Source organism: Nothoprocta perdicaria, unplaced genomic scaffold (genome assembly GCF_003342845.1).
Source record: "Nothoprocta perdicaria isolate Ctin4 unplaced genomic scaffold, notPer1 scaffold_258, whole genome shotgun sequence".
Classification (NCBI taxonomy): Eukaryota; Metazoa; Chordata; class Aves; order Tinamiformes; family Tinamidae; genus Nothoprocta; species Nothoprocta perdicaria.
This window is the reverse complement of record NW_020455486.1, coordinates 379,522-403,663: the sequence shown is the minus strand read 5'-3', so window position 1 is coordinate 403,663 and position 24,142 is coordinate 379,522. Positions and strand designations below refer to the sequence as shown.

Below are 24,142 nucleotides of genomic sequence, written 5' to 3'. Positions count from 1 at the left end.
CATGTTTTCACCTTCCTGAATGTCATGCAGCATTCCTTGCTGGTCCTTGCAGAAGGAGGTTAACAGCTTCCTGACACCCTGAAGCAGGGCTGACTGCTCAAGATGCCTCCTATCCCGATCTCCTTGGAGCTAAGAATAGCAAGTTCTGTGGTAGAAGAATGTGAAGTTGGAGTGGAAATAATACAACCACCAAACAAAACACATTAGGTGCTAAAAGTAATACGGGGCTCAGCAAAGGCGAGCACCACAAAAGGCAGAAGAGGCAGAGAAGGGAACAGATATCCAAACTCTATGAAAGGCAGAGGAGTGAAGAGTCACGGCTGAGCTGAGGGTTGGCAGGCGGCGGCAAGCACAAAAAATGCAGGAGCAGAGCGGGAGCTGTGGCGGGTGCTGAGCTTTGAAACCAAAGTGGCGTCGGCCTCTTGGGGAAAGAAACAGGTCTGCTGTTGTGTCCTACAGTGTTCCTGGGACACCTAAAAGCCTGAGCCAGAAAATGATGCTCCCATACAAACCCCCAACCCAACGAACTTCTTCTAAAGGCAGAAAGTCTGAAATGACACATCACTTACTTGGACTGTGGTACTAGTGCTCCAGTTAGCCCTACTAAAACTAGGGAAATATCCAGTGGATTCGCTATCCATTTCTTACAGGATCTCAGCTGGTGAGCAGATGTGGAAACCAAGCAGCAAGATCTTCTGATCTCCGTCTCATTTCTCCTACCCCTCAAATTAGAAACCATTTCAAACATTCAAAGTGCTTGATGAATTCCAGTGGAGTTTACACTAGAGGGAGCTTTTTTTCACAGAAACACACCACCATGGCACCCTCTCTCCTATTAAATTATATTCAACACATCTACAGGGAAATACACTGGAACGAGCTGAAACAATTATCATTTAAATCCTTTGGTTTTGTCAGGTGCTGGAACACAGTCACTGCGCCAAGGTGGCGAGGGAGGGAGCACAAAGTCACCTGSCAAGTCCTGCCCGGGCTGCTCTGGCACAGGAGCTGCAGCTCCGTGTGACCATGTGTCTGACACGTCCCTCGGGATGAACACTGCCCGTTCTATGCCCGCTCCAAACTCCCACGTTAAATAGAAGAGCAACTTAACAGACTACATTTTATATATCGTAAGTGGGCCCAGCTGACCCAGGAGGCCACTCACTGTCAAGCTGTTAATGAATACTTTAATGAGCAAAGCTTAGCTAGGCCGTCCCTAAGGCACATCCCCGTGTGTTTCAGAGGGCTCGAAATACGCATCTGAAAACCACTCTGCTCACTGTTAACACTGCAAGTGTTGAACTGTTCCTGAAGTGATGCATTTCCAAATACTGTTTCAATTTAATATACGAGAAGGCAGTAACTGCAGCCAGAGCCTATGCAATTTTGTTTTCTAAACTCTAGTAAAGTGTCTCAAAATCATTAGCTGAATTGGAACAACAGAAGTCCTTACCTGTGAAAGCATTTGTGGCCTGAAAACCAGCTTCCTGCATACTGCTCTCCCAGGGAAGCTTGTGATTCCAATCTTAACCTGTCCTTACTGGAGACAACTGCCGAACTTGAAGCTGCCAAGTCACTTCCATCTTAGCTTGTCAGAGTCCATTTCTCTTTCCATTCCCATAGTTGACATCCTCAGATTCCCACCTGATCCCAGGTCTTTTGAGCAGTAGACACGAGGGATCTGCACCAAAAGCAGGTAGCACGTGTTGGACAGTCCCATCAACCGGCCAGCCAGAGAATTTGGGCCATGATGAATGTGGAAATGAAGAAAAGAGCCTGCCAAGACAGTATTTCCCTTTCACAATGAAGTTCTAATTCTGTGTTCATCCAGCACCATTTTTTCAGGTCTCAGCCAACAGCGATGTTCAATTGTGTCTCCTCTCTCGCGTTAGTCTCCCCTCAGGCACGTTCACTGAGAAATTAAAAAAGAAGAGATTATGTTTCCTGATGACCTGTAGCAACATTAAAATTAACAGACTCCAGGGAACAAAAACCCAAAACACATTATCAGGGATTGATTGTACACATTAAAGGAGATCTTCAGAAGGCAAATATTGCGATTTTGCTGAGATGCAAAGTGTGACCACACGGCTCTTTGAAGTGCAAAGAGGAGCAGTGCTGAGGGTGTCATATGCATCTCTGAGAACATGATATGATTTACATTTCAAAAGCCATATTTAGCAGAGATGGGGGCAGCAATACAATAACAAAATTGCAGTTAAAAGGGAAAAGGAAAAATACTCAAGGCTCTCAAGTCTAGTCTATGTGAAACCACAGTGAGATTATTAGCATTTTATATAGCTGCTTTCCTTTTTTTTTTTACTGGAACAGGAAACAGAGCACTGTATGCTGACACCACATACGCATCCCCACCATCAGTCTTCTGAAGTTAAAAACCTTTGTTTATCAGTGCTGTTGATTATCTGCTTAAAATCTCAATTGTAGCGCAACTTAGATGCTTTCAGATATCCCGCCAGGTTAAAAATTCCCACGGGCCATATAACAGAAAGGTGAATGAAGTCTTCCCCTTATACTGCTGCTTCTCTGTAGGGGCACGGACATCTACAACTCCCTATAACTACAGAGCTGCTGCATATCCAGCTTTTCAAAATTAGGACACGCTTACTTTTATGGGGCGAAGGAGAGGGTAGATTCATGTTTCGGGGGCCAGTTCTCCAGGGGGCCTCCCAGGGCTGAGGGAAGGTTCACCTCCCCTGACCTGCAGGCCTAGTGCAGCCCAGGGCACCACTGGCCTCCTTTGCCACGACACRTTCCTGGCTCATGCACAACTCATCCACAAGGACCCCAGGCCCTTCTCTGCACAGCTGCTGAGCAGGCAGTCAGCCCCTTGTCTGTACTAGGGCACGGGCTTATTTTTGCCCTGGACTTCGTACTTCCTTGTGTTGAATTCCATGAGGTTCCTCTCTGCCTCTTTGATGTCTGGAAGACAAAGCTTTACACGTGAACAAGAAATTCAGAATAGTGATTAACATGCTAAGGGTCCAAGACTTCAGCCCTCGACAATGCTTTCAGAGTGCTTTATATAACAAATAACTATTTTGTATGAGGTTATGTTATCCTAAAGCATATACTGCTAGGCAAATATAATATACACATATGTACATACAAACACATACACAAAGTAAGATAAATTTCTCCTAGCCCCTAATATTTTGCCAACCATTGTAAGATGATTACAGATGGATGCTGTATGCATTCCCTCACCTTTTTCTATAGCAGTACTTCTATATAGGGTTTCTACTTTATTTGTAAGGTTAGGTCCCTATTTACATTCACATTTTCAGCCTTCTAAGGTCCTATTTGCATTCCTGTTTTCAGCCTTGCAACTTTCTGCTTTTGGTTTATAAGCCCTCCATTTTGATGCCTTCTATTTTCAACATTTTAACTTCTCTCCCTCTCTCAAGGGATGCTCAAGAAACATGTCTCAATACGCTAGCATGCAGGGGAATTCTCCTGTGCTTACTAAATAGTTACCTCTCTTATTAGATAAAATATGCCACCACCGCTACATTTTCCACATCTTCAGCATTTCTGCTAGCCTAGTTAGACACCCTGCAGTGCTGCAGTAACTCTACCACGCAGGCACGTTTGGTAACCAGGGCTTCTGCGGATAGGAAGTAGGCAATTGCAACTGCATTACAGAACACCTAAACACAGAGCCCATTCAAACCGCAATATTTAAGAGCTAGTGTACTGAAGCGTCAGCATTAAGCCTGCTCTTAAGGCATGAAATGAAAAAAAATACTGATATCTCTTGATTGTGCTAAGCGAGCATTTCCTGTCTCTGCAAAAGCGCTCTCTCCCTTGGCACATAATGAACTTTGCTCAAGAGACTCAGTCCTCAACCTGGAGGTGGACGGCAGGACGTGATTATGGAAAGAGTAGCCGTGTGGGGTAAGCTCATACAGAGCTTAGAGACTGCTATGCTTTTCACAATTTGAAATTATTTCCATAGTTAAAAAATGCTGCTCACTCACATGGAGACGGTGATTCCATGAGCAATTTTAAAAGTGACCTGGTTGCACCCAGTCACCTTTGCACGACTGCAAGCCCCAGATTTCCAGCAGCCGCCAATGCAGAGTCCAAAGYRGGCTGCCCTGCACCTGAGCACATSGGCCAGAGGCGGCCCGCACCTTTCACAGCTTCACAGCAATTTCCATCTCTATGTGARGAAGAACTTCTTTCCTGTGAAGGTGACAGAGCCCTRGCACAGGTTGCCCAGGGAGGTTGTGGAGTCTCCTTCTCTGGAGATCTTCCAAACCCACCTGGATGCCACCCTGTGCCCCGTGCTCTGGGTGTCCCTGCTGCTGCAGGGGTTTGGACAAGATGATCCCTAGAGGTCCCTTCTAACCTCAGCCATTCTGTGATGTTGTGTAAAGGACCCACCACTCGGGTGCGTTTTGTGTTACTCCCAACTGTTCCCTCCAGCGCTGCGCTGGCCTTTATGAAGGGGAGTTTTGTCTGCGTTTCCCAAGGGAAACACGGTGTGTGTGGACACAGGAGGTGCCAGGGCCTTCCCTGGGCACTGCAGGCTGCTCCACCACCTTCAGGGCACCCACACGTTGATCCTGATGTGCGGAAATGGGAACGAGCCCACTCGGAGGAACCCAACCTGAAAATACCCAGCAGAAAGACAGAGGGGACATAAACAGCGCGGAGCTTGCAGGTTGCTCTGCGTAACTGCTGCCATTCCCACAGCGCGCAGGAGCCCTGGCGGGAACCCATCCCGTCTTACTGCTCGGACAAAAATGGAAATCTAGAAGAGAAACATGAGGTGTTYTCTCCTTGCTCCATCTCTTACCTCCCTTGCAATTGCTACAGTGGCTCTGCCTCTGCTTTGATTCATCTACTGGAGTGTGCTTCAAGTCTCAGAAGCAAAACATACATGTTTCAAAAACACGTAGCTGTCCTGTTTTCAGGTACTATGTATGCACGTAAGTGATYAAATGCCTAGGGAAAGATCAAATCCTTCTGTTCTTGCTGTCAGGCCTACATCTGAGWAAAGGGGAGAGGAAGATGCCACCACAAGAAGCTCATGCAAACTGCCTACAGAAAACATTTTGAGTACTTCACATGTTAAATAAGTTACAGATTCTCACATTATATTTACCTAGTTAGCCAGCTATTCACCTTTTCTAAATATTTGAAGATTCCGTATTAAAGTGCCCATTCAAAAAAGAATCTGAGGGAGAAAAGTGGCAGCCAGTGAGTGCCTCAACTCCCGCAATAAAACCTAAATTTTACCAAGTATGGTGAAATCATTAGTCAGGACCAAGCCTCAGTGTTTCACAAATAATTGGAGGAACTTGAACTGAAAGGAGAAGTCGAATACTATTTTTTACAACATGGTATCTCTGTAACATCTCAAACAAGTCAAAAGCACCGGCCAAAATGCAAATGCTGCAGTTTAGTTGTTGGGTTTTTTTTCCATTTCCTTCCACCGCATCCAGTCAGTTTCTGTGGCCCTATGCTGGTTCCCCTAGGGGCACACATGCCATAAAATTGCACCGGGTGCTCTGTCAAAAAAACACTGCAGCTACGGGCAGCATTTCCTGGGGTAGCCCTTGGCACAAGGCACCCTACAGGGGAGCGTTTAAAGAAACGTCTACGAAAGGAGCACCTGCAGAGACGCTTAAACYGCTGACCAGCCTGCAGCAGAGCGTCGCGAGAGGCCGTTTCGTTGAGCGGCGTCAGGGGAGGCGCCGCCGCTGCCATTTCAGCGCAGCTGCAGACATGGACAGGCAGAGGCCGAAGGCGGCCGCCACCACGGCCTCCATAGCACTCAGCGGGGTGGCTGCGGCCTCCATCGCACTGAGTGGGGCCGCCATTGCRGCCTCCATGGCGCCCAGCGGGGCCGCCATCACCGCGGCCTAGCGCCGTCGCCGCGCGCTCGGGCGCCATCCGACTGAAGCCCAGGCGCGTCCTCAGCGCCCCACGTGCTTAAGCACCTGCCTGAAGCACGGCCTCTGCTTCCCAGGCTTCGCCCAGGCCATCCTAGGCTTGGATATACACATTTAAGAAGCCTCTGGCTGGATAAAGCTGTCAACGCCTTGTTTTTATAAAGCTGTGTTTGCAAAAGAAGGTTTAGAAGTGTGCAAAAGCCATTTAAAATGCAGCACCAAGTGTACGCATACGGCTCCCCCCTCCAGGCCCCGGCTGGAGACGCCCAGAGTTTTCAAGAGATTTCCAGAGCTCCCAGGGTTGGCTTTTGCTTCCAGAGTCTTGTACGTTTCACACGAATCCTCGCCAGTTACTACTCACCCGCTACACCCGTCTCCCTTCGGAGATAGCATCGCAGTGGTGCTAAATGAGCAACAGCTGCTGGGAAATACTGTTTCGTGTGTCCAGCTTAGAAACTCACTTAAAACTCACCTAAAAACTCAAATCAAGGCAACTTGCATGGGAGAACATATGCAAACCAAACTGACACATCCTTCTCCCAGTAAATATATTTTAACTACTGTGCTCAGAAGCTGTATAAACTAGTTGTGCCTTTTTCAGTGGTTGCCATATTTCACTTTCGTGGTGATTTCAGTGACAGACAAAATGAGTTTGCACATTAAATTACATCATATGTAGTTTAGACCTACAGGTATTTTCAGATACTCTTCACCACGTTTAGGAATAGCATCCAGACTTACTCTTCCCTCTCTTTTAATATTCTTTCAAATTATTTTTTATTTTTTAAGCAGCGCTACCTGAGCCAGAGCAATTGCAGAGCAGCCGATGCCAGCTGTGGCCTTCAGCCTTAGCTGCAGCCCGAGACGGGCCCGGGAAAGGGGGCACGTTGCCCGAATGAGACATCTTTCTCCCCAGCCTGTCAAGAAAATGTTCCAGAAAATAATTTATTTCCCAGTGCCAGTGCTGACAGCACACTGCAACACACACCACAGACAAGGCCCCGCTTAGAAGGAAAGAGGGATTGTTTGGGTAAAAGCATTTCTCTTACTTCTGCTACTACTTGTTTCTTTTTGGAGTGAAGCAACAAAGTGCAGCAATGATATAAAATCCTTCTGCTGAGCAGCTTCATGCCATAGTGAATAGTTAATAGTTAAGATAGAATAATATCTGGTAATCAGATAGTAAAGAATATTTCACTTGAGGAAACCCTATAAATAACTGATAACACAGAGGAGCATGCCACATTCCCTCACATTCATCTCCTAAGTGAAAATTAATTTGAGTCCTCTATTTTCTATCCCTCTGAGCAAACTAAGGAGCCATGCACTTTCCTAAAGCTATGCTGACAGGACGCAGTAAAAATCCAGTAAGAAAGTTTGCTGAAATCTCCGTGACAAGCTACTGGGTTCAGATAAGATAATTACTGGAAGAAATTGCACAACGAGGGTTACGCAGGACAAATGAGAAGAATATTTTGTTATTTTTTGACCTTAACAAAACTAAACCTACCAGAATTTGTCAGGAGATGTTATTAATCACGCTGCTATACAACCCTAGGTGCATTTGAGTTTTATCTGTCAAAACAAATGAAGAGACAGTAAGAGCCAAATCCAGTTTCCAGTTGCGTTTTGCCTTTCAAAGCAACACGAGGGCAGCGCTGGAATTTGGAGACGATGGGTAAAGGCACCCGTGTCCCTGAGCACACGGGGCAGAAGGCACAGCCCAACACACGGCTTCACAGCACTGCCCCATCCCAGCCCTTCCTATAGCCTTGCCATGCAGGCACAAGCGATGCAGGGTGCTTACGTGTATTTATGTTCTGAGTTTGCATCGTGCACTTCATAGCTCTTAGCCAAGACAAGCTGCCCAGTGAGTTTTAGCTCAGGATTTAGGTGTAAGAAAACGGGCATTTGTCATCTCYGCTGACGAAAGGCGCCCAAGAGAAGGGAGCTGGCAGCACTCAGCACTCCTGCCTACCACACGTGGCAGCTCTGTCCACCAGCCCTGTCCTGASGGACCTGCTGCCCTTCATGTCCGGCAGTCACACCTGGGAGCAGGAGAGCACCTTGGGCTGGCAAAAACCCCAACACACACAGGTAGAGGTACACAGGCATATAAAACTTTGCTCACAAATCCCAGCCTGTCTCAACCAAGGTAGTTTGGCTTGTGTTTTTGAAAGCAGACACATCTGTAATGCGGACTGGGTGGGAAAAAAGTGTAGAGAAAGCATCTCTCACACGAGTATCTCACACACCATGCTGCTCCGAACGGCACAGTGCTCCCAGGAGCACTGTGGGGAATTAGCCACCCGTGGGACTAGGCAAACTCGGAGAGGAACAGACAGCATCAGCCTGAGCCACTTCTACCTGTGGTCTGACGGGACAAGGGGAACACAGCACCCCACAACACAGCATCTCGCAAGGGCAAGGTGCAGACCAGAACAGTCAGTGCGGACCAGCACAGCCAGTGCAGACCAGCACAGCCAACCCATCGCAGCCTGCGATGCCAAATAACCAACGCTGAAGAGACTCAAGGAGTGGGGAAGCTGTGGAAGAAAAGAAGCTGCTCTCCAGACAGTCCTTGGACTTACCCCAAACTGCACTGGGAAAGGACGGTGCTCATCCCCTCTCCGGAGCCAGATAACATCCTAYGCACTTGGACCATGAGCAAAGAAAAGCTCCTCTGTTGAAGGATGAAGCAAACACTACCCTATTTAATTAGCAGGGACTGCCATGGTACGTTCTGAGGGAGCACTGGTAAGTGCATCCTACCTTCCTGGAAGGCTGGATCAGCCGGTGCTGGGAAAATCCATCTGTCGTGAACAGCAGCTGTTCAGGAGTGCAAGGAATGGAAGGGAAGGGCCCACTAGTAATCTACACACACTGCTACATAAATCCAGTTCTACTTTCCTGCAAATCAAGCCACGGTGCAAGAACTAATCCAATTTAGTTACAGTCTTAATGACCAACGAGTTTTGATGCCCTGTAAAGAAACACAAGGAAAACGGTACCCGTACAAGCAGCGAAATCCAGTTCCAAGAAACGCAGAGCCCCTGGGCATAGGCACTGCAGGTCACACACCGTGTTTTCCAGGGCATCCATTTGGATTTTATCCTCTGAATGATGTTGAATAACTGCTACATTAACCAGGGCCCTGTATCAGAAGTCATACGCAGGCAGAAGTTTCACCCATGATTTTTTTGCCCATATCAGGCTACAGATACACACTCTGCTTTGTCGCTAAAGATGCAGATCACATGGAAGAAAGCATGTCTTAAACATGCCTTTGCTTTTAATCCAATTAACAGTGGGGCACAAGTAAAGCTTGCAAACAATCCCGATTTAAGGCTTTAGCAATCTCACCCCTCTTGGTTACAGATAATGATGCAGCTTTACTCCCACTTTCAACCTGGAAAGGAGGAAGAGAACAAAACAACGGTTTAGCATTTCTCTTGTTTTTCTTGGACTCGGGAAATGTATTCCAAAGCCTTTGCTTGCTTGGGCATGTTATTTGATCTCTGTAGGCTTCCTATCCTACGAGTAAAGCAGAGGTGAGTCCCCTCTGTAGACGAGGAGTCTCTAAAATGCTAAGGTAAAAGGAATGTGACTAGTAAAATAGGCCAGGGTGAAAAAGCCWACGTAATGTTGTGATTAATTTGGTTTTGTTGGAGTGAACACACCTTTCTGCCAATCCCAAACAACTCTATTTGTGCTGGAAAGTCACCCCAAAGAAACTCTGTTTACYCAGTAAGAGGCCAGCGGTATTTTACTTCCAGACAATACTAACACTACGTACCCTCCTTTAAATCTGGCCTTCGTCAAAACACAAGCTGTTGGAAAACAACTCGCAAAATAACTCACAGAAGTCGGTGGGAGAGCACAGCGGGGAAGCAGTCTCCTGAGGTGAGCGGCTCAATCTCATTTTCCAGAGAGCACAGTTCATTCTTTCAAATCCCTCATTAGTTAATATACAAAAGCAGAGAGACTGTTTTTGCGTGTCCTTGAGGGACGGCGTTTTCCATAAACAAACAGCACAGAGGCCCCGCAGCTCCGGCTGCTCTCGGCTCCATCTCACAGGCACGGCCGAGGCGAGCGGGACTGCAACTCCCCACCTCAGCCGGCAGTCCGGCAGTCGGCAATAACAGTATATTGCCCAGAATAACTTTTTTCCCCAAAAATCTCTAATGTCCTGTCTCTGTTTTACCAATAATCTTTACTATCAAATATACTTTATTCATGTCCTCTTTCAAAACACTTCTGCTGCGCTCAGGTGTCACGGCTCGATGCAGCTGAAGAACTGCAGCTGCACGCAACTAGAAAGCCACTAGCAGTGCGAGATGGACAGCACCTTTCAGCTCATTACATCCAATGACACTCCAAGGTTCTTGACAAAAACACTCCAAAATCAGTATTTTTATCATGAGAAATTAGTGTGCTTTGTTTCACCCCATTCAGCTGTTCTTCCAAACAAGGCACATATTTGTGGAAATCTGGCATCTCTCGCTTTGTTTTGGGTTTCTTCTTGCCTGTTTAAGTCCCAGCACATAAAGCTTCTCTCCAAGCACCCATTAGACCCCATGGACCACGTTTCTCTTGAAGCCTACCTGGCAAACTGAGAAAGTTGTCCCACTCCCTGCCCACCTGCCGCCAACAAAGACAACAGACTCCCATAGGAAGGGGCCATCCGTGCAGATGAAATTTATGGATAACTAGGAAGTGTAATTGAAGACTCACTAACAGGAGCGCTGCAGTCTTAAAAGAAAATGATGATCYGTGCAGAAAAACATCACCATGTTCTTTGTTTAGCCATGGAGTTATAGCTTTGTATTGTCCAGCTGATAAACGACCACTAGCCTAGTAACAAAAATTAACACCACTTTGGGCTTTTTCTGGTCTTTTTAAATAAGCAAAAAATGTAATGAAAGGCTGATTTTGTGTCTTTATTGAATAGGCTACCAGGATCACGGCATGTTTTCTACTAGAGGCATCTGCCTTCTGCATTGTGGCTACATAGCTAAGGAAATGTTGGATCTACTGATAAAGCAGTGAAAAAACAGTAAGTTAGGGAAGGAAAAATGCAAGGAAGGGGAGACACCATCTTCCTCTATGAATACTCAAGACACAGCAAAGCTCTCTCAGGTAAAATGCAGTTTTTCTCTTGAAGAGGCAGACGGAACCAGTGACGCTGATGAATCTCATCCCACTATATCTCAGTGGGAGATAGATACAAACTGATTTAGAGGCAACAGAGGGAAAAGCAGGAAATATCCCACCAGCAGGAACCTGTGCAGGAGAGCTGCAACTCCTTCCCATACCCAAGAAATGGGGAGATGGATGTACCTAAGTTCTCTCTGCCCCGGCACACAGCACTGGCAGCAAAGAGTGCCACAGCATCACTTCAAACAATGCAGAGAGAAAGCAGGACAGATATAAAATAAATAAATAATAATTAAAAAAAAAAAAAGAAAAGAAAAGAAAAACCACAAGATCCCAGAAGAGTTAAGTATTTAGAATTTTGGATCAACAATTTGGGCATCTTATATAACACAGTTCATCATATGTTACCCAGTCACTCGTGCGTCAAGAGCAGAAACTGGGTTAACTACAGTATTTCTATGAAAGAAATGGAAAACTTGATTTTAAAAACCCTTCAAGACGTGCCAAAGGCTTTTGACACATTTTGCCAAAAAGGAGTGTGTGTGCTGTTACAAGTTAGCTAACAACAAATTAAAAACCTACACTTTGACTTCTTATTTATCAGACACCTAGGGTCGTGTGCTGATTCTGAGTGCCCATCACTTTCTGTAACGGATGCAGGGCTCCTTTACCTCACTGACCTAGGGCACATTCACGCGCTCCATAACCTCCCTGGGGCAGGCTGGCGATCCCCAAATCCACAAGGAAACTGCAGACTTTACATGGGCACCTCCCAGCAACGACAGGCGGGAACAACTGGATTTTCCCAGCTCCAGCTCAAAGGAGCTCGTGCCCCAGCCACCACTGTCTTCTACCCCATCCTCCAGGGCACGAGGCAGATAGCAGCGTCACGTCACTGCCGCGCTGGGGACAATATCCAGATGGACCGTGTGCACTCACAGGCCTGTTTTCCTTTGAGAAATGGAAGAAATATTTATTCTGTTTGGAGTTCAGTGTTTTAAAGAAGTTGCTGTGCCTTATGTATAAGCAGGACAGACAAATCCYCTCATTTTACCTAGACTTTTTTTTTTCTCTTTTCTCACCTCTTCTGGCTTAGCACTCATATTTTTGGGTTTGTTAGTGTTTTTCTTCACTTTTAAATAACATGCAAGAAGCTCAAACTGCAGTACCATATAAAATCTGTTCCTAACATGATGACAAAAAAAGCCTAGAGTGTTAATTCACTGAACATTATGGAATTTGTATGGGTCATTTTTAAGTATGTATAGTTTCACAATTTAAAACTCGATTACCAGCAAAATGTCAAAGGTTCAGTTCCTGTTAAATCACGTTATGCATCAAAACACATCAAGACAGAACTCACTGCACAGCTGAGACTTGCTTTAGTGGCAAGACTAAAGTTCTAAACTTCCTTAATGTATTAAAGGCCCTAGGCCTTTTTATCAAAAACTCACAGAACAGCCAAGGGAAACAAAATGCATCCAATATGCATTTCCAAACAGAAATTTGTGGATTTGTAACAAACCAAAGTCAATCTAAATTTACCCTGTGGCTATAAGCAAAAAAGCCAGCTTGCAGGGCTATTTTCCTTTAGTAACATTATCTTCTGGGTAACTATTAAACCAGCATCATCTTAAAAGCAGCATTGACCAAATGCTGCGGTTCAACTGCAGTTTTCAACTAAAAGCCTTTTTTGCACCCATGTGCTTTGCCTTCCACTACTCATCTGCATAATACAAACCACAGAACTGCACTTACAACAAATCKCATCCTCCCATGCCAAACTTTAATGCCAAGATGCCAAAGCAGCTGGGCAATGCAGCAGCATTTTGTAGGGAAGTTAGCAGTGTGCACAGCTGGAATATGCCTCCCCCCGGCTCGGCAGAGACAGGGAGGACAGGGATGGAGGGAAGGAGATATAAAAAGACAATCATTTAATCCGTCTGTCAAAAATAATTAAATATGCTAAATTAAAACTGCAAATAACACCAATAATGTTTAAATAGCGTGAAAAACTGTTCTGTTGAAAGCCATGAACAGTTTGATAAGTGATGAAATTAGAAAGTATTAAAAAGAGATCTTTAAATGCTTAATCAAGGAAGTTTCCTTCTCTCAAACCACAGAGGAACTTTCTTGCAGCCTCTCTGTATTAGAGCAGCGTCCACTGTCCCCTTCACAGTAGGTAGGAACTATGCAGAGAGGGTCTCTCTCAAATTGCCTCTGTTTCTATGTGTGCACACTTGGACATCTTAATATAAAACCCAGTACACACTTGGTGCCTGGAGTGCAAGCTGTTCTATGGTAATCATATAGAAACTTTGGTGATTAGAAAGAAAATTAGTTTACCTTTAAAAATGATCACTTCACAATAGTACAACACAGTATTGCCTTTGTTGAGATGGGGAAACATATACAAGCATCAAGAAGCAAACATAYAGCAAGAAGCAAACTCAGACTAACATACTGCAGGAGCACTTCCTCCGCTATTCCCCTTAGATAGATTTCAAAAAAAATCTTCATCTGAATAGAGAGACTGTTCCTCTCCTTTAAGAAAATACGTGCCTAGGGATTAGGYTTACGTGGCCAGATTAGGAGGGTGCTGGGTGTCCTGCGCACATGTCCAGCACCATTTATTTCTGKTTTTGGGCAGGCAGCACAAGAAGGAAGGGGTCAGTCTGTCTGTCTCCCATACCGGGAAAACGTTACAGCTGGGCCTGTTTCTTCCCCTTTGGCTTGCTGAAAATGTCGGGCAAGCCACCCTCCTTTCCCATCACTGCAAAGTCAGGGCCATGAAACCACTCCTCAGAAAGGAACTTCACCCACTCTTCTCATTTGAGAACAGAAAATCTCCTAGGTGCTTTGCAGCACATTTTATTTTATTAAAGCCTTTTTTTAAAGCACTTTTATTAAAGCCACTTCCCTTTATAAAGGTTCTTATTTTTGCTGTACTGCCTATCTCAGTCCAGCGAAGTCATGTTTGTCCTTCCCCACCAAAAATTTCMTAATATTGAGGACTTTAATTTCTTGGTCAACGATGAAGACTTGGGCTGTTCCTGGGCACCTKCTTTCATGGGACTTATATTATTTCATTTTCCATGCACTTTGAGAGCCCTTCATCAATAATAGTACTGAAATATTTCACCTCAGTTCAAGGCTTGATGTGTCTTTGAGACACTGAGATCCACCCTCGATCTAGCTTGTCTTCTTCACTTTTTTGTTAATGAAGCTTCACCTAGCACACCACCCAGTATTAACTATCTCTGCCTTGGTCCTATCCTGGTTCTCTAAAAATCACCAGGCATCATGGCCTTGGCTGCATTTCTTTCATTCATATGTTTCATATGTTCATATGCTCATTCATATGTTTCATATGTCATCTTGTTTCTTTCATTCATATGAATCTTTGATTTTCATATGGCCCAGCCTCTGAAGTCTGAAGAGCACTGCCAGCAATTAGAAAACAAACAGAAGTTTTCAGCTGGCCAACAATGGGCCAATTCATCCCACGAAGGAGGGTTTAATCAAACCCCAGAGCTCCATATCCCACTCTGGCTGCTTAACCACTTCACAGCTTATGCCAACTTTCAACCCATGCTTGAGGTTGAACATGACCTGGACTCAGCTACTCGAGGCGTGTGACAACAGGCAGACACACAGAAACACACGCTGGCAGCAGAGGCCACGCTGATACCAGAGGCGGCCACCAGCACAGGAAGGTCCCTTACGACGTGACATTTCCCCTTGTGCTTAGTAAAATCTGTGAGCGAGCACATGCTCCTAACACAGCCACAGCAAGATGAATGTCCATATAGGCTTAGCGCAGKCCCTGAAGCCCAGCGTGGCCCGCGTGGGCACTGCCAGAGGTGGCCCAGGTGGCCAGCGAGCCCCGTGTCGCGGCTCCGTGTCGAGGCAGGGCCCGCATGCGGGATCGGCCGGCGCGGAGCCGCCCCCTCCTCACAAGTAACATGTTGGGGAATAGTATTTACACTGACTGTTATTCATAACATTTATTCAAAGAGAATTATTTATGCACATAACACTATTCTGTTACTATTTTGTTATTAATGGAATAAATTATTTTTAATAATTACTAAAAAATACCATTATGTTTTCAGAATCAAGTATCTAAAAATGACTGTGCCATCCTCAGCCTACTTGTGAGCGTGCATTAAGCTAATTAAACTGAGAGATTCTGGAGCAGAATACAAGGCAGCCCAAAATCCCACTATTCCCGGAGCCAGGCAGCCCAGAGCTTAGACCTGTTTTCGTTTGCCCAAAATATTTTTCTTCCAAGTAATCCCCAGCATGGCTGTTTACAGAATTTATGGTTTTATTCATGATCTGGGATGAAAGCGCCTTCAGAAATTAAATATGCATGTCTGATACTGTTTTTCCTCCTTGTCCTCAACATATGGCCTCAATCCTATTTAACAACTCTATTCAGGCTCGGCTCTGACAGGAGACTCGCACGTTTCCTTAGGGGTTTCTAATGGAGTTCTTCATTACATCAGTTCAATCTGAGTACTCTAGGTGAGGTGAGATCAAGYATTTCACTGGTATGTATTTGGAGTCATGAAAGCAAGTTAAGAAGCAAATACCAAATTTCTGCCAAATTTTTAAATAACGGACCATGAGTTCCACAAGAAAAATTCATCAGATATTTTTTCCCCTATTAAGAGTTTGGGTTTTTTTTTTTTAAATTAGTCACATTTTCAGAAATTGTGGAACCTTTTTGACTAAAATAAAATTTTCTGGAAGGAAAATATCCAGCATGGAATCCAGAAGTCTGTTCAAAATTAAAGATATGCAAAGTGATAGGCAGCTGAAAGCAAGCCTATAATGGCGAATACTTAATAAAAATGGTAGTTAAATTATGCACCTTTATTTTATAGTTTGTGCACGTGTAGAGCTCTCTTAACACATTCACACCTCGCTTTTGGAAGCACAAGGATAAACACAGTTTCCATGGAAAACATCTACAAGAAATAATTCTAATAATAACAGCTAAAAATTTCATTAGTAACACACAAAAAAAAGGTAACCATAAAACTTGAAGATAGTATGTTAGTTACTGAAACATGATTCTTACATGAACATCTCCCCATCCAAATGTGTGCAGCAGATCCACCAGCTATTCAAAATGAAATCAGATACCTTTCTTTRTAGGGCTAAATGATAACACATAAGACTTGAAATCTCTGAATTTAAATCCCTATTTGTGTCAGCTGCATATCCTAGAAGGCAGGAAACTGAAGTCCAAAATCAGAGGCTTCCCCAAAAGCTTTTCCCATAAGAAACAAATGCACACACACACACATCAACAACAACATATGTATAAGATGATGCGAAAGAATGAAGAAAAAATARTATGATGAAAGGGTGACACACTGCTCCCTCACCAATATCAGATGAGGCTTGTGAACAACTGCAGGATTTTTCTTAAAACTATTTCAGAAGACATCACCAAGATGACAGCAGTTACTAAACATTATCAAAATACCACATTTTTCACCATTACAGTATAATAATAGGGAAAAAAAAAAAAAAACCTATGTGGCAGCTTCAACCTGCTTTTAGTGTAAGGGCAGACCTACATCTGGTCATGAGCACATGATGTCAACGTGTTGACAAAATAACTGCAAATATATCAAATCCTAGAATCCTTAAGGTTGGAAAGGACCTCCAGAAGTCATCTAGTCCAAATCCCCTGCACATGCAGGGACATCTAAAGCATGTGGCACAGGGTGGCATCCAGGTGGGTTTGGAAGATCTGCAGGGAAGGAGACTCCGCAACCTCCCTGGGCAGCCTCTTCCAGTGCTCTATCACCCTGTTAAGAATTTTTTCACAGAATCACAGAATGTTCAAGGTTGGAAGGGACCTCTAGAGATCATCTAGTCCAACCCCCTTCTCAAGCAGGCACACCTAGAGCATGTGGCACAGGGTGGCATCCAGGCGGGTTTTGAAGACCTCCAGAGAAGGAGACTCCACAACCTCCCTGGGCAGCCTGTTCCACTGCTCTGTCACCCTCACAGGAAAGAAGTTCCTCCTCACCTGGAGATGGAACTTCTTGTGCTTCAGCTTATGCCCATGTTTCCCATGTTTCCCCTGCAAAACCCATCTAAAGGGGAATCCACTTTGACTGGAGAGAAGCAAGGAGTATCATTTGCTCTGAAATGTGTTCCCATAAAGTTCCATAAAGTTCCCATAAAGTTTCCTTAAGTTCCTAATTAAGCTCCTAATATTAGGATTGTAATGTTAATGATACGGTAGCAATTACAACCCGTACTCCAGTTGCACAATGGGAACCAATCTTCCAAGTGTCTTAAATGGATGACATGGACTACAGGCAATAGCATTCCTTGAAGTCCATGACCTTGCAGAAATAGGAGTAAGGAGGAAGCAGAAACACCCTCTCTGCTCTTAACAGAAAGCCAAAACAAACTTAACTGGAGAAATAATTACTCCTAGAAATCATAACAAAGCAATTGTTTAACAAAGCATTTTTTGGCAAATGTAAATGAGGATTAATAAAGGAAAAAATCCTCGAGCAAATCATTTTATCAACCTACAAAGTCATAACCAAGGATATAATAGCCCAATTACAACAGTTCCTAACTGGATTTAAATAATGCAACTACCTAAATATATGCCTCTTCCTTTATGCCTTTGCTGATTTAGACTAAATGTTCTACTAACAATTTTAAGTTTAGCATTTAAGCTCACAGCATTAACTCAAAGTTAATGGAGCAAATTTACTCCAAATTCCTTCATGCTAAAAAGAATAAAAATATGTTTCTTCCAGGAGGTGAAGTCTCTGGGTATCTCCAACATATGGCAAAACTACAAATAACGACTTAAAGCAACTTTGAAATGTATATATTATATACATTAGCAAGCAAGTTACTAAAGATCCAGTGGAGACCATCTGAAATTGCCCGGAGGAAAAATGCTTAACTAAGAATATTTGCTGAGGTGAAACAATCATCTCTCCAAATATAAAACTACYTCTTGACAGCTCTCTAGAAGAAGAATGATAGTTAAGAAATAGAATTCAACTTCGAGGTGTATGRTCTCTTAGGGTTTGTTGAAAGCTGTTTAGATAATTTATGAAGGAAATGAATAGCAGAGATGAAGGTGAAATGAGAAAGGAAAGAAAGATGCAAGCCAAAAYGTTTTATAATAGGCAATTGTGAAAAATACTATCAGGGAAAATGCCTTTTATCAAGAAATTATAGGATAATCCCCACTCAGGGTTCCTTCCCCAAGCAACAGTGAACAGTTTAAATAATTGTAATGAAGCTTCCCTTCTAACTTCATTTCCTGATAGAGTTGCTTCATTTTCCTCTCTGCTGAGAGAGGCTCCTGTCTCCACATTGCAGGGAAAATGAAGTTTGGCTGGTCAAAAAAATAAAAAATAAAAATAAAAAACCCCACCACATTTGGTCTGGATACCTGCTGGAGCACCTTCAGGAGAGATGTTCCTGCCCCCTTTCCCAAGCACGTCACAACTATGCTTGTCAGTGAGCTGGGCACACCTTCCATAGCTCTTTCCACCTTGAAAGCAACAAGACAGATGATTCCAGCCCCAGAGCACGTGTCACTTGTGGTGTTTAGTCCAGGTGCCCCATAGGCAGGATGTCCATCCCCGTCTCACCACAACACCCTGCTCCAGGTGTCCCTGCTGGAGCAGGGGGTTGGACTAGATGATCTCTAGAGGTCTTTTCCAACCTCAACCACTCTCTGATTCTGTGACAAACTAAGGGAGTCGCACCTGGGAGTCTTGAAGGCAGCCGCTTAGAAACAGACTGTCAAGTATTTTTGTCAGTGCTGGACTACATTTCCCAATAAACACCAYATGAGAGCCAACAGCTCTTCCTTCACTGAAACAAAACAGCACCTTCACTTCAGATTTAGAAGTTTTTATATGAATCATCATATAATGCAAATTAAAAACAAAAAGATGCACTGTCAAGTCACTTTAGAAAATGAAACTATTTTAGCATTTGATTTCAAAATAAAGTTACTTGAATGGGGATAATGTGAACATCTCATATGTTTAGGATTAATCCTTTACCATGTTTCGTGAAAGATGAATTACATCTTGCCAAAGGAAATGTAAAAGCACACAGCAAGACCATCAGATAGGAAGAGTACTTATATTCAGCAGTTTGATGAAAAATAAACACACACTTTATTTAGAAAAGAATATGAAACATGTGATGAGCAAAAAGATGTTCCTCAAGTATGGTTTAGGGTTTTGTTCTTTAAACCCGGCACACAATTTCCACCATCCTGTATTTCTATAAAATCATGCCAGGAACTTCAATTTGACCAGAGCTTTACGTGTGCAAGCCAGGCTCAGATCTCACAATTCTGTAAGTAACCCATGAGAATTTTCCCTTATACAGAGGAAGCAAAACACAAAGTTGTCATATTTTGTAAAGAAGTAAATCTTCCATTTTCATACACTTCTATTTTCAAATTCTACTTGAAAAAAGAAAAAGAATGCATGCATACTTAAATAGATTAATACTTATCATAGTTGCTGTGTATTTCCACTTAAATTTTCAGCCAAAGGAAAAAAACTCTTTAATCTTTTCATAACCAAACGCAAATCCTTCTGAACAGTTGGCTCAAACTTCATCTGATGCTTACAGAGTTTTGCCCAATTCCGTTAGTTCAAGCTCCCACTCCAGACGATTCTGTGGGCTCACGTTCACTGTGGAAGGAGACTTTCAATTCACTTGAGAATTGACCAAGTCTCAAGGATTCAKCTCCCCATGCTATTCATTAAAACATGCACCCAGTGAAGGAAGCCTTGATGCTGAGTGAGTGAATGGCCAGGCTGAAGAGTTTTCTATTTGCAGAGCAGACCTATCGGTTGCACCAAAACTCTGCTTCCTCACTCAGTCCCCGTTATTGCTCATTTGGAAAGACTGTCTCTGGAATAAGATGAGACTTCAGGCACCCATTTAAATCCCAATTACTATATTGGCATTTCCAATAGCAATGCTGATTACTAGCAGACGATAATGATTTTGTAATGTGAACATCTGCGCAAGGGAAAACAGACTGAAATTAAATTAATGACATGGATGTCACCATTAAGCAGGTATCAAATAGTAGAGATTCTTTTATCTTTTAGCTGCTGATAAACTGGACCAAATTCATTCCAAAGCTTAATCATAGAAATATCAAGAGCATTTAAAAGTCCATAAGTGAGGTCAATACTTCTTTTTTTTAAAATAAAAATGCTTTTATAAAAGGAAAGAATCAAGAACTTTGATCAAAAATCTTTAAATGAAAGAATCTAATGCCAAGTTCTGTATAAGGTTTACACAGAAGTTAGCGGTCTCATTGCTGCAGTAACTGAACCATACTGCCAACAAGTAGCAATTAATTATATATAATGTGGAACACTACCAGTAGCTCCTGTATCTAAAATCTTAGGACCCTGTGCAATGCAGCCTTTCTTATTTAGAGTTTTAACTGCCTCAAAATTTCATCAAACAAAACAGTTGTCAGCCTTAGAGGAAAAAAAAATGCATAAAAATTCACGTAAACAAATTTTATTAAACAAACCATCCAAATCTTTGTGGCAGGGGAAAAGGCTGTTGAGCTACTGAACAGTTACTTTCCAGCAACATAAATAGAAATTATCCTAACAGGCACGCAAGAAGTTTTCTCCCCACCACTGAACTCTGAGTCAGGCATTCCGCAAGGATTCAAAAGAAAACAAGGACTTCGTGTGCTTGAGATTCTCTATTCATTTCTAAGCACACAGACAGATTTTTTCCCCTTTGTCTTCTCTGAAGAGGCGGGTGGTGTTAAAGAGTTTTAAATTATTTTCCTCTCGGTGGATTTTCAATATTGAGGCTACATCATATGAGAGAAAACTGAGGGGAAAAAAACACCACCAACAAAAGACACATAATGCAACCCAAAGTACCCATCTCATTTCCTGGCATCAATGCTACAAGTGATAAATGTGAAACCAGCAAAAATTTTCAAACTGCCTTCTACACAAAGGTACTTCTACAAAAAAGAATGCAAACTGCTACTGGGAAGGAAATACAAAAATAAAAAGAAAAAAAGAAAAAGAAAGCACCAAAAGCAYTCTTTAAAGATTAACACCACAAATTACTGGCTGTTAAGTAAGAAAGTTAACAAGTAATTGATCATGTTGGGCCATAAAAGAATATTACTGAGTCAGACACCAGGGTATCTCACACGCATTTGGAAGAAAGGTTAATGTAATCAGCAAAAAAATCCATCAGCCGGAAAAGCCATTTGATTATTTGCATGTATTACATGTTTACTTTGTGATTACTCTAATCTCATGTTTTAAAAACTCTCATCTGTGGCCTCATTTGTACAGATCATTACCAATACCATCAGCATTCAACACACACACAAGAAAAAACAGAAAAAAATCCTTTACCTTAACTAGCTTTAGCTTTGCGGAATTGATACTGGAAGCTCTAACAGCCACATAAATTCCAATACTGCAATTTGAATTGGAACAATAACAGCAATATATAGGAAAAAAACAGTAAACTGTACCTAGTTTAAAGCTGGAATCATTTGCATTGACAACTACTACCTTTCCTGCGTAATTTTTGAATTTGGTACAAAAAATATCCCAACAAAGTGCCACGGGAAAGTTTCATACTGTATTCAAAACCGTGTTTTTTACATTCCAGATACAGCCTCTGAATGTTTCACCTGTGCTTTAAGGAAAATCTGCAATGCTGGCTCAGCTGGACATTTAAAAACATCCTGCTTATGAATGCAGAGAGCCCTCGCTGAGGTTAGGGAATCATTTCAGAAGATGAGAGTATGAAACAGTAACTCCAAATGTCAAAAAGCCCAGCGCTTCCACCAGAGCCCAAGGGCCAGGAGAGCGTTACGGTGATTATTACCTTAGGAAGGATGCCCGTGTCAGCGGCCGTTGTTGCCAACCAGGAAGAGGGTCCTTCTGTTCCCACTTTTCCAGGCTCGGGGTTCATCAGGACTCTGCTCTCTGGCAGTGGTGGCAAATAACCATCCGTGTGCTGCAGGCACACACTCCTGMTCCAGGCACATACAGGTTAAAGGGAGTGCATCATACCTGCCATTTTAGTCAAGGAGGGAGGGAAGGAGGAGCCCAGGAAAAGGCAGCTCCAAGTATTTTGCCATTTTCCCGCTTGCTGGAAGTTTACAGGCTCCTCTCAGCACAGTCCCTTTCCCATAAAGCTGGGCATAAGCATTACCAGGACCCCTCAGTAAAGGGATTAGGAAAAAAAAAGACTCCAACCCCGCCGACTACTTTTTTATTGAGCTGCAAATGATGCTGGCTTTGACATACATTCATGTAACACCTAATATAAATGGGTTGCTACCTCGTCATGAATAAATACACGATTTATACAGAAATCTGGAAAAGTTTTCCAACTGGAGAAAACAGAATCTGTGAAAACCTAATCCCAGTTCAAAATTTCGCTAAGTCAAGGATTTCAGATCTAGGGTTCAAGTTTGGAACCATACCCAGTTAAAACCAAGTGCATGTGCTAAAGCAAACAGAGAACGTAGATTTTGTGATGCTGAACTTGGTAATCCGTKACAAGCCTGAGCTAATGCAAATTAGCACATGGGGAAACAAGCAATATTTTAATACACACTAATGCTCTGACAGTAAGCAGCAGTCTTTCATACTGGTTCCAGTAGCTGCTGTAGATCTTGGTAAAGTCTGGTCCTATCCTACAGCTTCTTAACACATACCAGAGTACTTATACTAGAAAAACACAGGTCACACTTTTTTAATCTTTATTATTCCCCACAGTTTGCAATCACCTGCCTCTTACACTTTATAAACAACTAAATACTTCTGTATGCTTGATTTAATATCACATAGCAATTTTTTTTGCAAAAGATGAGTCATGTTCTTAGAACAAAATTAAATGCATTTTTGCTGTTAGAGCTCTTCCATGGCAAAGCACTGGACACAGYTCATATTCAGAAACCCCTCCCCTCTCCTTGTAATGCAGCGACACAAAGGTAATCATCACAAACCTACCTTTAATGCAAAATACTAAATCTTACATAGGATRTGTTTAAAATATTTACTACGTTGTTAATTCTTTTGTTCCATGGAACAGACACGGAGTCTGTCATTCTCAACAAATCAGTGATTCATAAATCTTTCCTGCATTAACCTATTTATCTTCCCACCTATTGATATTAAAAAAAAAAAAAAATTAAAAATCACTGTTTAGGCACTGCTGTCCCTCATGTGATCCTGAAGCAGGCTTTTCCTCTCAACTGCAAGGGGTTGGGATCTTTGAGAAGCTGTTAAGCACCAGAATTTGCAGCACCCATGACTCATTTCTGTACTGATCACAGCTTTCTGCAACAGAGAGCTGCTGTGACTTGTCATGTCATCGCAGAGAGTGACCCCAGCCGGGTGCGAGGGCGCACGATTTGGGAGGGTGAACGGCAGCGGAATATCTGGGCCAAGGGTTTTGGTGGGATTGACAGGTATGTAGATCAATATGCAAAATCCATAATTTTCTGCGCAGCTGGACTCCTCATTTTTTTTCAGTTAGACTATATTCTATCCTGAAGAAGTTGTTTGGGTCATTGTAATCACCACTGGAAGTCATAGCTTCATAAGTAAAGATTTGCATACCCCAAACCCAGGAGTGAATCAAGGTATCTACACACGAGTTTAGCAAGCTTTATTTTATGCACATCAATTCAGTTAATCTGTCCTCCCCTCTTCAAGGATTCCCAGGCAGACAAGAAGACACACTAGAAAGATTAGAAAGTTAGTCMTGAATTCATCTTGACAGTTGTAGACGAGCATGAATAAACTGGTTTAATTAGCCTTCCTTAAGCAGGCTACCAGATGTTTATGCTGTTCAGCTACTAAGGGCTCTTCATAATGAACATCCATTCCCTTCCAGAAATTTGGACTTGTCACACCTGCTCTGCTTACATGAGATAGAAGCAGGGGGTTGTGGCACACATTTAATTCCCTCCCCAGCCCTAACACTGGTCARTGAGCTTTAATATTCAGAAATTA

General features: G+C 43.1%; 1 protein-coding gene across 1 annotated transcript in view; it reads right to left on the bottom strand.

Annotated features, from left to right (window-relative positions):
- Positions 1-24,142, bottom strand: part of LDLRAD4 (low density lipoprotein receptor class A domain containing 4) — a 235,267-nt gene that overhangs the window by 175,822 nt on the left and 35,303 nt on the right. Inside the window, exon 2 of the mRNA XM_026040454.1 lies at positions 1,454-1,912. Within this exon, the coding sequence (XP_025896239.1) occupies positions 1,454-1,493 (40 nt within the window). The 5' untranslated portion in view covers positions 1,494-1,912. The remainder of the gene's footprint in view (positions 1-1,453; positions 1,913-24,142) is intronic.